At 31.1% G+C, this 21566-nt stretch overlaps 1 protein-coding gene across 3 annotated transcripts in view; it reads left to right on the top strand.

Moving 5' to 3' along the window:
• The window catches only part of LOC139522921 (protein FAM135A-like), a 48720-nt gene that overhangs the window by 12419 nt on the left and 14735 nt on the right, over positions 1–21566 (top strand). The window contains exons 3-15 of one of the 3 annotated variants that reach the window (XM_071316569.1): positions 555–634; positions 1973–2112; positions 2911–2981; positions 3472–3648; positions 4123–4216; positions 5453–5600; positions 6008–6057; positions 6421–6576; positions 8391–8464; positions 9570–9730; positions 14123–14182; positions 15689–17048; positions 19493–19552. In XM_071316569.1, coding sequence (XP_071172670.1) covers positions 555–634; positions 1973–2112; positions 2911–2981; positions 3472–3648; positions 4123–4216; positions 5453–5600; positions 6008–6057; positions 6421–6576; positions 8391–8464; positions 9570–9730; positions 14123–14182; positions 15689–17048; positions 19493–19552 — 2631 coding nt within the window. Of the gene's footprint in view, positions 1–554; positions 635–1972; positions 2113–2910; positions 2982–3471; positions 3649–4122; positions 4217–5452; positions 5601–6007; positions 6058–6420; positions 6577–8390; positions 8465–9569; positions 9731–11947; positions 12050–14122; positions 14183–15688; positions 17049–19492; positions 19553–21566 lie in introns of all 3 variants that reach the window. The other 2 variants (XM_071316559.1, XM_071316577.1) reach the window with 2 other exon arrangements.

Genomic DNA, 21566 nt, shown 5'->3' with positions numbered 1-21566 from the left:
TGTCAGAAAAGACTGAAAAGGTTGCTTAAGGAGGCTCGAGGGTATAAAAATTTCGGAAAACAATTAAACATTTGTTTTTCATTACAAATTTTATTGATTATCTTTTGTAGTTGTTACTTTATCATATGGTACAAACAACATTCAAAACTATTAATTCATGTCGGCCCCAGATGACTTTTAAAATGTAAACATTTTGAATGAAGAATGAGTAACTGCCTGACTGGTAAAAAATTGTAGCAAATACAGAGCTTTCATTTTTCATGGTTTTGTAAAAAGGTTTGTTGTGAAGTACTTAGAAATCATTAGATTGGAAGCCTCATTAAGATGCAATTTAACCCATTGAAAATGCGAAGCTTTGTTGTGCTTTATAAACAAAGTATATCATGAAATCCATTACTTTCTGATGACAGATTTTTGGCAGAATTACTGCCCTTGGAATTCATGAAATATGTAAAGATTGTTTTGTAATTATAAAACATGTTCATGCTCATATCCTGTATTATATTGCTGTGTTAAGGTGCTTCAATCTATTTATTAATTGACTTTATGTTTAGATATTACCAAATAAGAACAACTTTAAAAACCTCAGCCAGAGTTCCAGCTAAGATAGAAGTTACTCTGCCTAAAGCTACAGGTTAGTTAATGATAGGGAGGTATAGGATGTTGAGTAATTATATTTGATGTAGTATGTTATTACATTAACAGCTGAGTTGTCTTATTGTTGTTTATACTATATCTTTAGAAATAAGAAGATGTGGTATGCGTGCCAATGAGACAACTCTCCATCCATGTAAAAGTAAACAATGAAAGGTCAAAGTACAGCCTTCAACACAGAGCAGTAGCTCAAACAGAACTGCAAACTATGAACCACATCAACAAACTAAAACATCTGAATTTCCCACATCTTGCATTATGAGGCTTGACAGCTTCTTAAAATGCCATTATCCGGTAAAAAGGAAATTCCCTTATTGTCATCTCAGGAAATAAAATAATTTAATTAACTTTGATTGATTGTTATCGCTTAACAGCACTCGTGGCCACATTTAATTGGTGGTGGAAGCCCAAATTACCAGGCGAAAACCACTGTCCTTTGGCAGGAAAACTGGGAATTCTTGTCAATGAAGATGTGAGTCAAACACATTTGCTGCAAGCGAATTTAAAACTCACAACCTCATATTTGACAGGCTAGTGATCACTATAGACAAACTACTTCGACCACTGGGTCACTGAGGTCCGTATCAAATTATTAACCTTTATTGATCATGCACAGTTTATACAGAAAGTTTTGTCAATAATGATTCAGTCATAATAGTGATATGATGATACATGTAATTAAGATATGACTGGGAGTGGTTCAAAGTATAGATTGATTTCACTTAGAAAACATAATATCTCTAACTATATATATATATATATATGTAGGTGTTTTCTCATTTTAGACGATTAGGGTAATTATAGTCTGTATTATTGCCATTCTTGACACCTAACTTTTGACCTGCTAATTATCTGTCTGGTTATTCTTCAGCCTTTATTAACACAATATACAGTATCAATATTTTATTGCAGATTTACAAAAAATGGATGATGAGATTTTTTCTGTAACAGTCCCATTAGTAAAAGTAACTTTTAAAGAAACCCATCACTTTTACCTATTTATTAAATCAGGGTCATAAGAAAGTGATTGTTAAATACATAGACAATGTATGTTATCAGTAATATGCATGATAATGTGAAATGTAACATAATTTACTGCTGCATGGAATGAAATGGTCTTGCCATCTTTCTGACCCACTTTCTGCATCAGCTGTTCATTATATTCTCAGATATATCACATTCTGATCTTGACAGCTAGACAGAATTTGATGAATCTTTCACAGAATCAGAACAACATTTTCTTTGCTATTGGTATAGCTTGCTTATCAGATTATATGAATGTGCTTTATACTTGAGAAAATATATCTATTTCTTATAGGTGAAACATTAGTGCTGCCCTCTTGTGTCAATGGTGGATCAGCAATCAGCAAAACTTTTCAGATCTTGTATCGTAATGAAGATGTTACAATAAATGATTTGATATCTTTTAGACTTCACACCATTATAGACAGTTCTAAGGTTGGTTAATTTGAATATTTCTTATGTAAAAACTCTTCTTTATTCACATACAGTCAAACATGTAATAAGCAGTCACTCATGGGAAGTATCAAAAGGGACATATTAAATCAAGTTGGAATTTGGATGGCTTCACTTTCACGGTTCTGAAGTTATGTGCCTTCTAAATGGAAAATTTGCTAAATTGTTGTTTCCACATTATAATTTTAGTTTGCCTCAACCAAATGCTCTTAAACTTAAACACATTGCTTATTAATACCAAACACAAATTAAAACCAAACTTGGGTGGCTGCACTTTCACAATTATTTATTTTAGTTATATTCCTTTGTTAATTAAAAAAATTGCAGAATTTGTCGTATATTGACATGCAGGGGAATCTGTGTCCCATGTATAAATTCTTCAGTTATCTTTATTACATTTAAAATCAATTTGAAAACAATATCAATAAAATCATATCAAAATTTGTTTTTTTCTGAAAACTTAACAGTTCATGATTGTTGTTAGTTTGTTTATAAGAATTATAACTAAATATGCGAGTGGTTTATTTCTACACATTTTACATAATCCCAAATAAGAGAACATTCTACTTTTACACCGTTAAACAAATTTGACAGACAGTATAGTGGACGGAAGAATAAATTATAATAATTTGTATTAAGTTCTACAGTCGGCAAGTTAAAAGTTGTTTAAGCGCTGAAATTATACAAAATAAATTTGAGGATAGAAAACCATCTGTTTAACTAATTAATTTAAAAGAGTTCAACATAATACAATTACATGTTTTTATTTTGTATTAACAGATAGAAGAATGTCTTGAGAAATTAGAATTACAGCTGGTTTTAGAATTATGGTTTTCAGAAGAAGATGCAGGGTAAATATCTAAAAAAAAATTACAACTAAATTATACTAGATATGTACTTTGTGCTTTAATAAATTAACAGCTTAAGTTAACTTGTTTGTTTTGTAATCAACGGATACTTTAATTTATTTGCTATTTTAAAATGGGAACAATTTGATCAAACAGTTTTATTCAGTCACTATTATGTTACATATACCATGATTTGATTGACTCATATATAGGAGTTAACTCAGCTGTTACCCGGTCATGCAGTTAATAACAACATTTTATTTCACCCAGGAAACTAGAAAACATTTATTAATTCAATATTCTTTGTACTCCTTCGAGTACTTAATAATTTCTGCCAAAAATAAGTATTTAATCATGGATCTTTCAAGTGATGTTTACATTGAAGCCTATCATTGCATTGTTTCATACTTATTCATACATGTATCAACACTCAGTCAACAATTTTTCTGCAAGTTTCAATAAAATTTACATAAAATGTATATATTTATTGCAGGCCTGGTTCCTTGCAGGACAAAATGGAGTCTGTAACATCCAGGACTTTATCTCTCCACTTCAGTCCAACTAAAGGCATACATCATCATGTTCCTGTTCTGTTTGATTACTTTCATTTATGTGCCTTAGATACAACTGTACACGGCACACTTATAGGTCTTCACCAACCTGCAATTACGTAAGTAACGTACGCATAGATACATGAATGATACACTGACATATAATAGGTCTACATCAACCTTCAATTTGACAACTTCATTGCAATTAAACCAGATATGTTGCATTCTAAAATTAATTTGCGCAGGTTGTCAGTTCTAACACTGTCCAGGTCATAGTAAACGTCTTGAAAGTTAGTATTTGCTGCTTCTCAGCTAAGCACCCAGTATTGACAAGTAAGTGCCAACTGTTTTGGATTGGAGTCAGAATAATGTGTCCAGTAAGGGTGACATGTCTTCCTGCAGACTACCAGAATAAAAAAAAATTAAAAAAACATAATACATTTATCATTCTCAAGATACACAATAGGTGATCAAAGGTTATATGGAAGAAAACACACATTTTGAAATTTCATTGAGTGCAAATTGTGATTAATAATAATGATATAGCAATATGGTTTGAAGGATAATTTGATATTTGTAAAATGCCATTGCAGCTTACCAAGACCACCAAAATCAGCATGGACTAAGAATGGACCTGGAGAGAATAGTATAGAAATGGTCTACTTTGGGTCAGCAGCACAGTATGGGGTAAGACATATCTTATTTCTAAGCCTGTAGGACTTTATGTAGTGTGAGCTACCCTAAAGTGGGTTATTTTCGCGGGTGTAAAATTTTGCGATTTTCATTGACTAAGGTACATGTATATGAAATATTTTGGCGGTTATTATTTTCGCGGATTCAAAACTTTATAATAACTTTGCATGTACACTTTTATTTTGTGGAATTTATTTAGGCGATTTTGTTCTATCCGCGAAAATAAGCAAAACTTTACACCGTGTGATAATAACCCGATATACAGTATTAGTTAACTCTGTAAGCAAAACTACAGGAATATTATGTATAACTTTAAGGAATATGACACTATCTGTATGTATAATAAGTACTTATAATTCTCATAAAAAAATATTTTTGATTGATGAAAGTCAAATTTCCAGTATTAATATGCAATGATAAAGTGTTCATTTTATATCCATGATATCCTCATAATTATCGTATGTATTGGAAATAATAATGTCATGCTGGTGTTGCTTTTGATAAGAATTATTTTACAATTCAAAATTCATTTATAGCATTTGTTTATGTATCTGTTTTCTTTAGGTGACATGTTGATGGTCTAATTGACACATTCGATAGTCTTTAATTTGTTGATCACTTTATTTCAGGTTTATTCGTGTGATCACTACAATTTACATGAGTCAATGTTTACTTTGCAATTTCCATAGACAATTTGTAACCTTCATTTCTAATGGCTTCAATTTTTCAATATTTTTTTTTTAGAAAACTAAAATCCACGAATTTAAAACCCCACAAACATTTAAATGTTGCCCAAACCAGGAAAATTTATACCCACAATATGTGATGTTCGGAATGAGACAACTATCAACCAGGGACCATACAATGTGGATATTCACAACTATAGATCACTGTATGGGCTCCTACAATGAGTAAAAAACGTGACTGTACAGTTTGTTATTAAAGGCTCTTACATGACAAAAATAGATACAATTTAAAAGAGAAAATCAAATGCTTTAATCATGCTTAAACAATAATTGAAAAACAAATATGACAGCCAGCAACAAACAACAATCACTGAATTACAGGCTGCTTACTTCGGACAAGCGTAATGAGAATGTGGCAGTGTTAAATATGTTTGTCCCTAGAACCTAGAACAGTGTTGAAAACTATTCGTAAGGGCCTGTCTAAACATATCAACCAGTTGTTTGTAGTATTTATGGCCACTCATACTTTATAACTTTTTTGTAGGATTATTCCAGAAACGATACAGTTAGATTACACACAGCTTTCAACGTTCACAGAAAACTTTGTACTGTTTTGTTATCTGCTTATGAAAGTTTACAGGCAACATTTGAATTATACCTCAAAACTATGAGAAATTCCATCTTTAAACTTGGTAATATTACTTTTAGAACTCATTTTGCTATATATGTGCAGTATGCCTGCTCCTCTTGTGGACTTGAATTTAGTAAATGAATCAAGGTCAATTATTTTCTAGTTTGATGAACTCACATGACTGAAAGCTTTTAATATAAAACTCAATCATGATCAGGAAAACATTCAAGAAATAAACTCAGATATTTTCGTAAAGTTGCTAATTTAAATTTTCTGGACTTTAATACAAAGAAGAAGAAATGAATTGGTTCAATGGATGAGTAAATGCATAATGATGAGTGCTTACCAACCCTCATACATACATTTGATATGAAGTAGATCTAAAAATAACTTTTGTTTTGATTTATATTGTGAGAAAATAATGTGATGCTGTTTTAATTTCCCTTTTTCATAATCATTCTATTTCAGAACACATGAATTGTCATAGACGTCTAGAGATTATAATGGATAGTATACAGGTTAATATTTACACAAACATAACTTATTAATGACTTTCTGTTAAATAGAAGATTGATTTTACAGTTGATTAATCATAGATTAAGGTACAAATTCATTAAAATAAAGAGTACATAAAAATATGCAAAAGTCATTCTTAAAGATCATGAAGCCCGCATTATCATTAGGATTCATCTATCAAGGTATCAGACTTTATCAACATTATTTTTAAATGGTCTATTCATACAAAACTTGTTGGTAAATTAAAAATAAGATAATCTGACTAATAAAGAAATTTGTCTGTTTATTGTATGAATTACATATGGCAGTTGCCTACAAAATTTACTTGTAGTATAAGATGAAATTTTTTTGCCATTTCATTACAGTGTTTTGACAACGAAGAAGACCTGATTAACAAGGCGACAACAGATGTAACACAGCTTTGTGCAGAGAATGTCAACTTATGGTTCCAGTTTGTAGAAGTGGTAGCTTTAGACAGAAGTGTTCTTCATCTCCTGACTCAGGAACATCATACTTCTAGGGTACAACACTAAGAAATATACATTTTAGCATAACCATCTTTATTACATGTACATGTAATCCTAAAAGTTTTGAAATTTGTTGTAAAAGAACCTGAAAACTTTGTAAGCCCAATGATGTAGAAATTCAAATCAGAGACTGTATCAGTATGTTAAAATTGCAACAAATCTACCCCCAAAAAAAGTCCATTAAAGTTATTTATTATTTTTGAGTTTCTAACAAAACAGCTTGCTGTTCTATATTTGTTGTAGTTTGACTTCTCTGTTAGTCAGTGATCATGTGATTATGAGAGCTGAGATTACACTTGTGCATCTGTAGATACTTTCATAATACACTCTGAAATTGTTTTCCCAACTTTAACTTTAGTTTGCCTCATCCAAATGCTATAAAACTCATACATAATACTTATAACCACCAATCACAAATTAAAGTTTAAATTTGGTTGGTGTCACTTTTGCTGTTCTTGAGTTGTGGCCCCTTTATAAATGGGAAATTTTCTGTTTCCACACTCTATCTTTATTTTGCCTCAATCAAATGTTATGAAAATTGTACACAATGCTTATTACCACCAAAATCAGATCATGTTTGAATTTAGGTGGCGTCATTTTAACATTCTTGAGTTATGTCTCTTCATACAAGAAAAATTGTTGAATTTGCCATTTCTGCATTCTAACTTAACTTTGTCTCTATAAAATGTGATGATACTTATACACAACACATATTAATTACCTCCAAACACAGATCAAGTTTAAATTTAGGCATCACTTTCACCATTCTGGAGTTTTGCCCCCTTTCTCATCCTTTATAAATGAAAAATTGCCAAATCTGCTTATTGCAAATCTCATTAGGATTCAAAGAAAACAAAATATCTATTGATGTGAATTAGTACACTGACTCTTTTCATATGTGAGGTTGGGGCATCTGTGTCACATGGACACATTCTTGTTTTGTTGTTGACAGATTTGCATCAGATATATTATAATTATAGCTCCTTTAGTTTATATAGAATTAAGAACACTTTATAAAGTAAGTTCAAATACTTTTGTTGATAATCCTTTATCAGAAACACTCAAACCTTAACATTTGAAGGCAAGGAATTCAAATGCATAAACAACGTCATATTATGGTTAATTAAGATATTGTTGACCATTGAAATCATTTATACTGATAATGATAACAAGAACATGAATTAAGTGGTAGATATTTGATTTACCCTGGAAGAAACTAATTTAAACTTGCTGCTTGATGATTATTTAAGTGTGTGTAGACTCTGATGATTTTTAGAAATATTTTATGTTCTCCACAGTGAAAATTATTATAGTTGTAAGAAAGCATTGGTGAGAAAATCGTTGTGACTATTAACATGTAACCAGTTTCTGTATGTCTCCCTGCATTTTATGATTAAAATACAAATCTGCTTCAATGGAAAGGAAACAAGTGTGAAGACTGTTTGGTGATGGTACTGTTTTGTGATAAGCCTTGTTTTCTTGGAGTCATTTTTGTTTAGAAATATTTTCCTCATTTTTTTTTATTCCTGAATTCTGATTACAAAACAAATTAATACAAACATTATATGATAATATATGACTTTAGTTTTATAAATGATTTACAGAAATCTTGTCGAAGAAATATTAATCCCATAAAATTACTTTAATTAAAAATAGAAAATGTAACACTAGCTGTAACAACCATACTCGTTCATGGATTTAACGGTATATGTTTCAAACATTGCTCAACCAAAATGTTATTTCATAATCGATTGCTTTCATTTTCATTTTCTGATTGCCAAATTTGAATTGTTATATCTTTTTTGTAGGCCAAAAGATTTGCAGAAGGGTTTTTCACACATGATTACCCCAAACCAGAATGTCTTTCATGTTATGAACCAAGGTTTGTGTTTGTATAAAAATAAGATGTATGATTGCTTATGGGACAACCTTCTGCCAAAGACCAAATGACGTAGCAATTACAGGTGACTGTTCAGCCTTAAATAATAAGCAAAACCCATACTGCATAGCAAACTATAAAAGACTTTGATTTGAGAAATATAAAGCAATTCAAACAAGAAAAATAACATCCTGATTGTATATTAGAGACCATTGGCTTTGTATGAAAGAGATGAATAATTTGAATATTCATGCCTGATTGTATATTAGAGACCATTGGCTTTATATGAAAGAGATGAATAGTTTTAATATTCATAGATATAGGAAGATGTGGTGTAAGTGCCAATGAGACAACTCTCCATACAAATAACAATTTAAAAAGTAAACCATTATAGGTTAAAGTACGGCCTTCAACACGGAGCCTTGGCTCACACCGAACAACAAGCTATAAAGGGCCCCAAAATTACAAGTGTAAAACCATTCAAACGGGAAAACCAACGGTCTAATCTATATAAACAAAACGAGAAACGAGAAACACCTATATATTACATAAACAAACGACAACTACTGTACATCAGATTCCTGACTTAGGACAGGTGCAAACATTTGCAGCAGGATTAAACGTTTTAATGGATCCAAACCTTCTCCCTTTTTCTGAAACAATAGCATAACATCACAACAAAGAAAAACATACGATAAAATATCAATTGGCAGACTTAACTCAATCAAAAAACGTATGATTAAACAACGAACGAATAAATTTGATCTGCGATATCTGAATACAAATGCACAGTTAATTAAATATTAGAGACAAACATTCATGACCAAAAAGCTAACAAACAAATTCAAACACAGGACATGACTGAGAAATATTTATTCATTTAATGCCTTCATGAAAAGTTGATAAAAATTTTAAAACATAAATTGCTGCTGAATTGAAAATTTAGAAGGGGAGACAACCTGAATGAAATCTAGTTTAACACTTCTTTCTAATTGGTAATTGGACAATCTCAAAATCTTTAGTAATATCATGTCTTTGTCTAGTATAATGATTGATATTGAACTTACAAGTTTTCTTGATGATAACTGTGAGATTATTTATTTGACAGTTTCCATGGACATGCTGAGTTGTGTAACATTGTACGGAGCTCTGAGTATTTCCAGAACCTGCCGTCTTTACAGTTAGAGATCTGTGATATTGATGGAGATTATACCACACTACCTATTATCTTTGAAGATGTTTATTGTGATCACATTCCTATGTCAAATGGTATGTTTATACTTATATATAAGGAGGAATGTGGGAGATTGGAGAAAATATGTAGGGATTGTTCGCCCTCTTATAAGTCGTAATCAAGGCTTTAAAAATTTGACATTGTGGTATGAATAAAGATTATATGGTCAATCTGTTTGAATTTTATGGTCAGTTAGACAAAATATTGTTGTATTTATTTATTTTTAGCTCACCTGACCCGAAGGGCCAAGTGAGCTTTCCCATCACTTTGCGTCCGGCGTCCGGCGTTGTTAACTTTTACAAAAATCTTCTCCTCTGAAACTGCTAGGCCAAATTAGACCAAACTTGGCCACAATCATCATTGGGGTATCTAGTTTAAAAATGTGTGGCGTGACCCCGCCAACCAACCAAGATGGCCGCCATGGCTAAAAATAGAACATAGGGGTAAAATGCAGTTTTTGGCTTATAACTCAAAAACCAAAGCATTTAGAGCAAATCTGACAGAGGGTAAAATTGTTTATCAGGTCAAGATCTATCTGCCCTGAAATTTTCAGATGAATCAGACAACCCGTTGTTGGGTTGCTGCCCCTGAATATGTAATTTTAAGGAAATTTTGCTGTTTTTGGTTATTATCTTGAATATTATTATAGATAAAGATAAACTGTAAACAGCAATAATGTTCAGCAATGTAAGAATTACAAATAAGTCAACATGACCGAAATGGTCAGTTGACCCCTTTAGGAGTTATTGCCCTTTATAGTCAATTTTAAACCATTTTTCGTAAATCTTAGTAATCTATTACAAAAATCTTCTCCTCTGAAACTACATGGCCAAATTAATCCAAACTTGGCCACAATCATCTTTTGGGTATGTAGTTTAAAAAATGTGTGGCGTGACCCGGCTAACCAACCAAGATGGCCGCCATGGCTAAAAATAGAACATAGGGGTGAAATGTAGATTTTGGCTTATAACTCTGAAACCAAAGCATTTAGAGCAAATCTGTCATCGGGCAAAATTGTTTATCAGGTCAAGATCTATCTGCTCTGAAATTTTTAGATGAATCGGACAACCCGTTGTTGGGTTGCTGACCCTGAATTGTTAGTTTTAAGGAAATTTTGCTGTTTTTGGTCATTATCTTGAATATTATTATTGTTAGAGATAAACTGTAAACAACAATAATGTTCAGCAAAGTCAGATTTACAAATAAGTCAACATGACCGAAATGGTCAATTGACCCCCTTAGGAGTTATTGTTCTTTATAGTCAATTTTTAACAATTTTCATAAAATTTGTAAATTTTTACTAACATTTTCCACTGAAACTAATGGGCCAAGTTCATTATAGATAGAGATAATTTTAAGCAGCAAGAATGTTCAGTAAAGTAAGATGTACAAACACATCACCATCACCAAAACACAATTTCGTCATGAATCCATCTGCTTCCTTTAATATTCACATAGACCAAGGTGAGCGACACAGGCTCTTTAGAGCCTCTAGTTTCTATTGGTAACAAAATTAAAGAAATTAAATTATTTTTATTTTGATAATTAATTACATCAGTGATTATTTCCCTTCATATGTTTTTTTCATGATAAATAGAATATCCCTCCTATTATATAAAACTTTATTATAAGCTTTTTTCATTTAATACTATAATGCATAAGAAAACTTTAAGCTTTCTAAAGTATTTTCTGTACATTTTTCAAAACAAGATATACGTTTATTGAAAATTAATAATGCAAAAAGATGATGTAGGCTTTCCTTCACTACTCACAATGTCACAACAGTTTATTAATTTTGTACATTAGCACTTAGATTGATCAAACTTTGAAAACAGAAGAATCATAGGATTGGGATATATGTCACTCTGACCTTGACCCCTATGATAGTTAATTGTTTTCAAGCAAAACTGTTCATAAGAGATCTTATGTTAATTGAATAAAGTCAAAATAAAGACATACATGATACTAAGAGAATGTCCTTTGAAAATGGGGTACCTTCTTAACAAGCAATTTTAGAATTTTAATTACATTTTCACAATTCAAAAAAGGTACTTAAAAACCAGACACAGTAAAGATTTTGAAGTACATTTGCTGTGTCCAATGTATATTTTAAGGGAACAGACCAAAGTGACACAAATTAGGTGTTAAACCAATAGATAAAAAATATTGAGAATTGTATAATTTAGACAATCTATTAACTGAAATTACCTTTACATGTTTTGACAAATTTATGTATGATTATGATAACACAGATGACCTACCAGTATCACCTCTGTTTGAATTATTTCAAATATTGACGGTATCCACACATAATCTGCATAATGCAATTGATGTTAGTGATGTAAATGTAATTGGTGAGTAGATGACCACTGGTCAAATAATGATGTGTGACCATCAATCATCAATAGAAAGCTAGTCAGTCATGTAATTGCATGAAATACAAAGATGTAATGAAATTAAGGTTGTCATTTGAATTTCACTAGGATATAGGGATAGTAAGATACAGTAAAAAACACAATCGTTTTCAATACTCTAAATGTTTCCAAGACCATGATTTGGGAACCTCTTCAAGAATGTAGTATAGCATTAAGCAAGAAACAATCAAAAACTTAAAAATGCATGTATAATTAGTTATACTTTCTTTTATTCTGAAACTTATATGAGTATTTTACTCAGATCATCTGGATATCAATAGGCTTAATTTATTGTAAGGTAGATAGACACTTAAATTTAAATATTCATATTTTTTCCTAAATTTGTCCTCTTCTATTCCTTAAAATACTAACACAGTTTCCAAAATATTGGTCCTTAACTTTCAATATTTTGTGCAAGATATTTATGGGAAAGCATTCTTAAGTGAAGGAAATAGATACTACATCTAGAAAGACAACAAGTTATGATAACCTTAATTTCTCAAAAGTTAAGCTTAATCATTTACCATGGAGTTGGTCACATAATTATTTATTCTGCACCAGGTTTTTTTTTAGCAGATACTTTTTTTACACCGCATAAAGATTGATGACAGAAACTCATGTGTTAATAAATTTTCTTGCAAGTTGTCAGTTTTATTTACATTTTTACAGAAGCTATTTAAAAAAAGTAATAGTTGGTATATAATTGTTTTGGTGAAACAGCTAGACTTGCATTTTTATTATTAATATATATATTACCAAAGCAATTTTCATTTTAACAACTATTAGTTTGGCAAACAGCCTCTTGAAATTTCTCAAAGTTGGATCCAGCACTGTCAAACTAAAAATAGAAATGGGCTAAAATACCACAATTGTACTGCAAGAAGGAGAGCCCTAGCCTGGATCCACCTTTGTTAAGATAAAGCTGACTATTTAGAAGAAATCATAATACATGACATAGGTATACACTTTGTGATGCATGTGCCACTTTGTCAAGTCATGCTTGTAACTTGAACAGGCCTTGAATGTGTTTTTGTTTTGCCTTGATGACTAGAAGTTGAAAAAGCAAGACTTAGGTGTGCTGTATCCAGTGTTTGTGGCAGTATCAACAATGTATTAGTTTGTGATGAGAAGGTCTAGTTTAAAGGGAACCACTTGTGAAAGGTCAATTATATTTGGTATGCAGATGTATTAGCATTGATACATCTCATTTCCATTGAGTTTACTTGGCCTAGCCAGCTAAGTCATCTATTGACTTTAAAACTTTTACCTAGTTTACATGTTCAAATTTGTGATTATCAGTTTAGGGGACCACTAGTGGGTTGTTTGTGCTAGTTGACATGCAGTTGTATTATCATTTCCATGGATATAATATGACCCCTCCCCCTTCATTATTGTTCTTTGACTTTGAAATTTTTCATAGTTTAAATATTAAACTTTTTTGTTTGGGTCAGTTTAAAGGAAACTACTTATTATAATCAATGGTATTTTACACTGCATCTTTAGTCCATGGTTCAATGTTCAAAGAAAAAAATTATCAATACATTAAAGTATTACTTTATAAAATCTATCTGAATAACATGAAGCATGCATCTGTTCTTTTGTAGTTCACACTCTGAATTGTGAAAAACAGAAAAATTTATAAAATAACAAATAAAAAATAATAAATTTTCCTTTTGCTTAGATAATAAATGTTCTAATCGCATGTATTTTCAAGTGATGACAATGTTCAAGTTAACATTTGAGAACAGTGGATTAACACTTATAGTTAAGATATAAAGTTGATAATAAGTTTCTATCCAAACCATGCAAACCGTCAAGGCAAATATTTCCATTTATTTTCTATTCTTTTTTTTTGTGTGATTTCTTTCTCTAGCTATGAATTTTTATATTTTATGCAAGTTTTAATTATTTCCTGAAAGAAATTACAACATCAATTTTAAAGTATTTTATGTAACTAATTTCAGACCCAGAATTTATTTAAGTTTCTAAACATGATGATTTGGGTGTTTTCAGTTGAATCCATACCAGTACCAAGTAGAAAAATAGTAGAGAGAGCACAGAGCTTTACTTGTGGTATACACAACATGCATGTTATGTTTGATGATTTGTAGTGTTTGAATTATTTGTTTGTTTATTTTCATGGGTGTCATGTTACAATTAATGCTTTTGTTTAATGTGTTTTACAGTATTTACTTATTTTGTATACCATGACCAAAAACAACTTGGGCGCAATAGCAAAAAATTGTCATTGTTTTGAAATTATATGGTTTTGACATTGCTTGTTCCAGACCATGCAAATGTATATCTTTTTCTGTTAAAATACATTGCCTAACAATATAATTTTAACACACTATTTAGTATGTTAATATAAGAATGTTTAGAATATTTACAAAATGATGAAAATAAATGCAATATTATGTAAGTTCATAAGAAGGCATATTTTAATACAGACTTTCTGACAGCAAAATGGGTGTTGTTTTATAAATGTTGAAGATCCTTGCCTGACTGAATGTATGTAGGATGTCCCAACTTCCATAATTAAAATCAATTTGGGGCATTCATTTGGCTGTGTCGGATGTATAAATATGCTGCTTTGTTTGTTCAAAATGGGACTGTAAAATCTGGTTCCTGTGAGAAAGAGAGGTTTTCTGCATGCTAAAGAACCATTACAATGACTCTTTTGTAATGAAATTGGCCTGTTTCTAGGCATTGTTCTGACCTTTTGAAACAAACCTTTAAAAAATTTATGGTGGTAGTCAAAATTTATTCACTTCATCCGATTCAATCTACTTTAAGAATCTGGCTATTGGAATTATTATTCATCAGTTCCTACCTATTTAAAATATCCATAAATATATTTGACACTTGATGTTAAAAAGTTTAGTTCAATGTAAGTTTTATTTAAAGTTTTAAAAGGTCCAAGTCCAATTAGAATGTTAGTAATTTGAATGCTGTTATGTTTTGATTGGGGCGTCTTAATTAAGGGAAAGGAGGTTGGGTAGATTTTCATTGTGTCAGTTCTTGATCATTTTGAGATATATATACATTTTTGTTCAAATTCAAATCGAGGAACATAGAGTAAGTGACACTACATGACTACAGATGCAACATGTTTCCAAGGATATTCTTATGTTTATGTTGACAAGTTGAACGTGGTTTGTTTAATATAGTTTTGTTGTCTCTGACTAATACTTTAACCAGTGTTAATAAGAAAAAAATGTTTTATATTCATAAACAATTAAAATCAGTTTAAAAGACTATTAAGATATTCTTGTTTCAGGCAATTTTCAAGGCTTGACAAGCAGTCTAGTAAATAATTAAACTGATGGATTATAAAATAATTACCGTTTAACTTTGTAACTGTCAGTATTATTTTGCATGTAGATGTACATAGATTAAAATAGAAATTGAGGTGTAACTTCTAATTGCATGAAAACCAGTATACATCCATATTCCTTTGTTTTAGTGGATGGTTGTCTCATTGACAAATTTAACACATGTCCTTATTTTGATATGGTTCAGAACTTATACACTTAAATTATTCATTGGTTGCTGAGACATTTCTTTTTTTTTTTTCAGAAAAATTTCGAATCAAAACTCAGGGATCACAGAAAGAAAAAACAGAAAAGCTGAAAGCAATTAGATCTAATTCAAATGCTTCAATCAGTTCTAATACAAGTAAACAAAAAAAGAAATTTATTAAAAATATCCGACCAGACACTTTCAAACGTCCATCTTCTTATTCCTGCTCTGAAGCTGAAGCAATTGCTGCCAAGGATCCAGTAAAGGATTGTATGCTAGTTGGGTACCGAAAACTTGACCAAACAACGACAGTGACAGCCACTGACACTAGATCCTCTAATAGACAGTCAATAGTTCTCGGAACATTTAGTCCTGCCCCAAACAGGGGTGAAGCTGCAGAAAACATTGAACATCCGCCATTATCAAATGCAGCGTCGATGCCGTCCCTTTTCAATCGGTCAAGTTGGAGTAGGACCAGTATAACATCCTTACCTGAATATACAGGTAGTTCTGGGTCACCTCACACTCACCGTAGGTCAGTCAAGTCAGCATTAATGAAAAACAAACACATTCATTCAGATTCAGAAGTGTGTGTTAGGAAAAAAGTTTTTGCCGATGAATCATCTTTATCTAAAGAAGATTCAGTTGAGGAGAGTGAATCTTTAGGTGGTACAAGTGAATTAACACAAGGTGACGACAAGGTCAGTGAACGTGATATAAACTGTGATATAAATAGTGCTACAGGAGAAATCGGTAACGAAAATGTTTCTTTGTCCAAAATTGATGAACAATCTTCATGTAGTAAATTAGCTAATGATATTACACAGGCCTTAAAAAAGGAAGAAGATTGGTTTATAAGGTCAGATGTCGAAGAAAATGACGACCAAAGTGATGATGGGACTTGTGTTGCTAATGGATATGATGATATATTAGAAAACTATAATAAAAATGACCAAACAGAGGCTAAAAAGCCTGTAAATAGTACTGTTCATAAACTAAGCAAAGGATCAGACCAAACTAATGGGTCTACACCTAGTCTTTCCAAAGACAGTGGCATTATTACTCAAGATTCAGATGAATCTGAGCACGAACAGGAAGAAAAAATGACTGTTGCTGAATTTTTACGTGACGAATACCTCAGATTAAGAAATTCATCGGAATCTAAACCGGTGTCTACAGACAATACAGACACGACAAAGCCTGATAATTCCACAGAAGAAACAGCTAGTGTAGCCCATCATAGAGCAGCAAGTGATTCTAACATTGTTAAAAGTTTGGAAAGTTCAACAACATCCATTCAGAATTCTTCATCCGAGTCTAAAGGTTTTCATCCATCAAAGTCTTATCCAGAACTTTTATCACATTTACAAAATGATAGTCCTAAACTTGTTTCACAGATAGGCCATGCAACATTAAGGTAAGTGTTTTTCAGCAAAAGAGAAGGTTTAACTGTAGATAGTGACCTGAATCATCTTTTTGTTTTTAATCTTCATGTTACAGTGAGGAACTGTTTTTTTGGGAGGATAAGGCATGAAGGGGAGGCTTCTAAAATCTTGTGTCGTTTGTTGGTCTTGACAACATGTACAACTAAATTTGTTCAATTTCATTAAATTAACAATTTCAAGACAAGTTTTTCCAGTGGCCAAAATGATGATTGAAATAAAAAATTACACAAACTTTTAGATTAATAGAAACATTTGCAAATGATTTGAAGAGGTCTAGGAAACAGACTGCTAGTAATGTTAAAAGTCTTTAAGGTTATTTGTTATTTAAGAATTAAATGCTTCTTTTTGTAACTTCATTGGGGTGTAAAAGTGTTGACCGAAGTACATTTTGTATTTCCGTGCTTCATTCTTAAAATGTGCACATGGTCAACGCTTTTACAACCCTATGAAGTTACAAAAAGAAGCATTCAATTCTTATTATTACATTTTTTAGCTAGGATGATGAAAACATGATTTTTATCAAGTTTTTATTTAGTGTACTTGTGCACTTTATTGTGGGACCTCGTGTTATCGTGAATGATAAATTTTATTGTGTAATGAAATTGGTTAAGGAATAACACGAGATTGCACATGTTGCAGTGTAGCCAATCAGAATAACGTATTATGATGAAACATACATCTAATGTAATTATAACAAAAATGTTAAACAATGTTGAAAGTTCTTTTTATCAAGTCAGTCGACACAATACTACTACTGAGTACATCATCTTTTTTGTGTATTGATGACATAAAGAAGTCTTGTATATGAAAATAGATTATAATTAACACTAGATATATATACATGTATGTATTAGGTTTGGTGTTGGACTTGTCGGGTATGTAGATATATTATCATTTTTCAGTTGACAATGGGTTTTTTAATACATTCCTATTTTAGTTTTATTTTATCCTTTTATTTTTAAAGTACACGAAACTTCATGAATGATCACACATAACGATATGATTTCTCTTCTTGATTTATTAAACAAAGGCAATATTCAATATCAAGGCAAGTTGATATACAGTGTTATGCAACCAGTAACTATATGAAAGGCACATTTGATGTAGTTCTGTAATGCTAGACATGAAAGGTATGATTGGAGCTGTTTAAGATCAACTTGCCTCATATATATTGTTTTGTTGATATCAAGGATGAAAACTAATAGCTTGTGTGTGATATCATATCCAGTGTTCAGGCCACCCAGACATTCCATGCCATAATACATTTACATGAAGGTCTACAGTTTTCATGAAGGGTTACAATATAATGTTTTTGACTGTACACAAAAGGAGTTCCTCTGTTCCTTGAAAAAAGTGAACACTTGTAGTATCCCCATCACATTTTTACCATGTTCATGATTTTCACATCATTACTATTACAGAATTTATAATTTTGAGCATGACAATAATAACCCAAAGATACAGAGCAAACTACTTGATATTTTATTTTGAGATCACGACGTACACACCACATATTTGTTGTTATTGTAAAGCTTGATGCATAGTATGTGTTGTAAATTTGGACACGTTCACCATCATGTGACCATGTTTACAAATTATTCTGGTTTATTCCCAATTTCCATTAATTTCCTTTGTACAAGTTAGATGCTTTTTTTCAAAACACAGATGTTATTTACTGTACATTATGTATCATGTGTTTTGAGCTGATTAAATATATTGTAATACAAATGTAATAGTAAAAAGAAAATTGTAAATTAAATATTAAATTGTCTTAACCATTTTTACAATTAGATAGGTATAAACTTACATTGAGAAGATGTTACATTAAGTTCTGCTTCCTAAATAAAAAATACCAGTTTTAGGACATAAAAAAATAATTTTACTCTTGTTTTCCATAGTACCTATGTGTGGTGTATGTCACAGATATATTATGAAAATGATTTATCACATATTGAATAAACATTAGCTATTTTGCCAACAGTTATAACATGCAAAGTAAAAAAATATAAAAACAAGGAGATATGGTATGATTGTCAACGAGAAAACTATCCATCAAGGAACAAAAATACCGGTTCAGCAAATATCATGATTTCAGGTCTTCAATGATGAGCAAAGCCTGTACTATCACCTAAGCTTTGAAAGGCCCAGGATCGAAGTAAAAGTGAATCTTTTCTAAAGGCACGACTAGCAGCCTTAGTTAAGTAAATTACATTTAACCAGTACAATAACTTGTCTGGGGTTCCACATAAGAAAATTGCTTATTCTTCATACCCTTTTGTTTGTCTAATCGTCTGATTAAAGATATATATTGATTCAGGACTTTGGAAAAATCAGAAAAACAATGATTTCATAGAAACAAAAATTGTTCATATCCCATTTTTTTTTAACTTGTCTTTTTTTTTTTTTTTAATTTCAGCTTTGTAGAGGCAAGAGAGAATCTGAAAAAACAAATGAAATTTGATGGGCAGCTTTATAGGTGAGTTAATACATATGATGTCTGATGGGCAGTGTTATAGGTGAGTTAATACATATGATGTCTGATGGGCAGCTTCATGTTTGAGTTAATACATATGATGTCTGATGAGCAGCTTTATAGGTAAGTTAATACATATGATGTTTGATGGGCAGCTTTTTAGGTGAGTTAATACATATGATGTTTTCCTTTTCAAGCTACATGTTCATCATGTTTATAGTATAAAATATACTTGTCAGTTCTGTTTTATCAAGCTACATGTTTATCATTTTTATACGACCGCAAATTTTGAAAAAATTTTCGTCGTATATTGCTATCACGTTGGCGTCGGCGTCGTCGTCGTCGTCGTCGTCGTCCGTCGTCCGAATACTTTTAGTTTTCGCACTCTAACTTTAGTAAAAGTGAATGGAAATCTATGAAATTTTAACACAAGGTTTATGACCACAAAAGGAAGGTTGGTATTGATTTTGGGAGTTTTGGTCCCAACATTTTAGGAATTAGGGGCCAAAAAGGGCCCAAAAAAGCATTTTCTTGGTTTTCGCACTATAACTTTAGTTTAAGTTAATAGAAATCTATGAAATTTTGACACAAGGTTTATGACCACAAAAGAACGGTTGGGATTGATTTTGGGAGTTTTGGTCTCAACAGTTTAGGAATTAGGGGCCAAAAAAGGGCCCAAATAAGCATTATTCTTGGTTTTCGCACAATAACATTAGTTTAAGTAAATAGAAATCAATGAAATTTAAACACAATGTTAATGACTACAAAAGGAAGGTTGGTATTGATTTTGGGAGTTTAGGTCCCAACAGTTTAGGAATTAGGGGCCAAAAAGGGACCCAAATAAGCATTTTTCTTGGTTTTCGCACCATAACGTTAGTATAAGTAAATAGAAATCTATGAAATTTAAACACAAGGTTTATGACCATAAAAGAAAGGTTGGGTTTGATTTTGGGAGTTTTGGTCCCAACATAATAAGGGGCCCAAAGGGTCCAAAATTAAACTTTTGTTTGATTTCATCAAAATTGAATAATTGGGGTTCTTTGATATGCTGAATCTAACTGTCATGACTGTGTATGTAGATTCTTAACTTTTGGTCCCGTTTTCAAATTGGTCTACATTAAGGTCCAAAGGGTCCAAAATTAAACTTAGTTTGATTTTGACAAAAAATGAATCAGTTAGGTTCTTTGATATGCTGAATCTAAAAATGTACTTAGATTCTTGATTATTGGCCCAGTTTTCAAGTTGGTCCAAATCGGGGTCCAAAATTAAACTTTGTTTGATTTCATCAAAAATTGAATAAATGGGGTTCTTTGATATACCAAATCTAACTGTGTATGTAGATTCTTCATTTTTGGTCCTGTTTTCAAATTGGTCTACACTAAAGTCCAAAGGGTCCAAAATTAAACTTAGTCTGATTTTAACAAAAATTGAAATCTTGAAGTTCTTTGATATGCTGAATCCAAAAATGTACTTAGATTTTTTATTATGGGCCCAGTTTTCAAGTTGGTCCAAATCAGGATCTAAAATTATTATATTAAGTATTGTGCAATAGCAAGTCTTTTCAATTGCACAGTATTGCGCAATGGCAAGAAATATCTAATTGCACAATATTGTGAAATATCAAAAAAAAAATTAATTAGAGTTATCTTTCTTTGTCCAGAATAGTAAGCAAGAAATATCTAATTGCAAAATATTGTGCAATAGCAAGATTTTTTTTTAATTGGAGTTATCTTTCTTTGTCCAGAATCAACTTAAATCTTTGTTATATACAATATACAATGTATATTCACTTTTTACTACCAACTGATAAATTAAAATAATCTTTACCATTCAGTGATAACAAGCAGTTTTTTTACATCTTAATATTTTATGATGTATTTAAATGAGTAGTTATTGTTGCAAACTCCATTAGAAATTTTAATTGAGATTAGTTTTGGAATAAGGGAAAGGGGGATGTGATTAAAAAAATTGGGTTCAATTTTTCTCATTTGAAATTTCATAAATAAAAAAGAAAATT

The sequence above is a fragment of the Mytilus edulis genome, chromosome 1 (genome assembly GCF_963676685.1).
Source record: "Mytilus edulis chromosome 1, xbMytEdul2.2, whole genome shotgun sequence".
Lineage (NCBI taxonomy): Eukaryota > Metazoa > Mollusca > Bivalvia > Mytilida > Mytilidae > Mytilus > Mytilus edulis.
The sequence above is the reverse complement of the archived record's forward strand: the minus strand, read 5'-3'. Positions and strand labels throughout refer to the sequence as shown.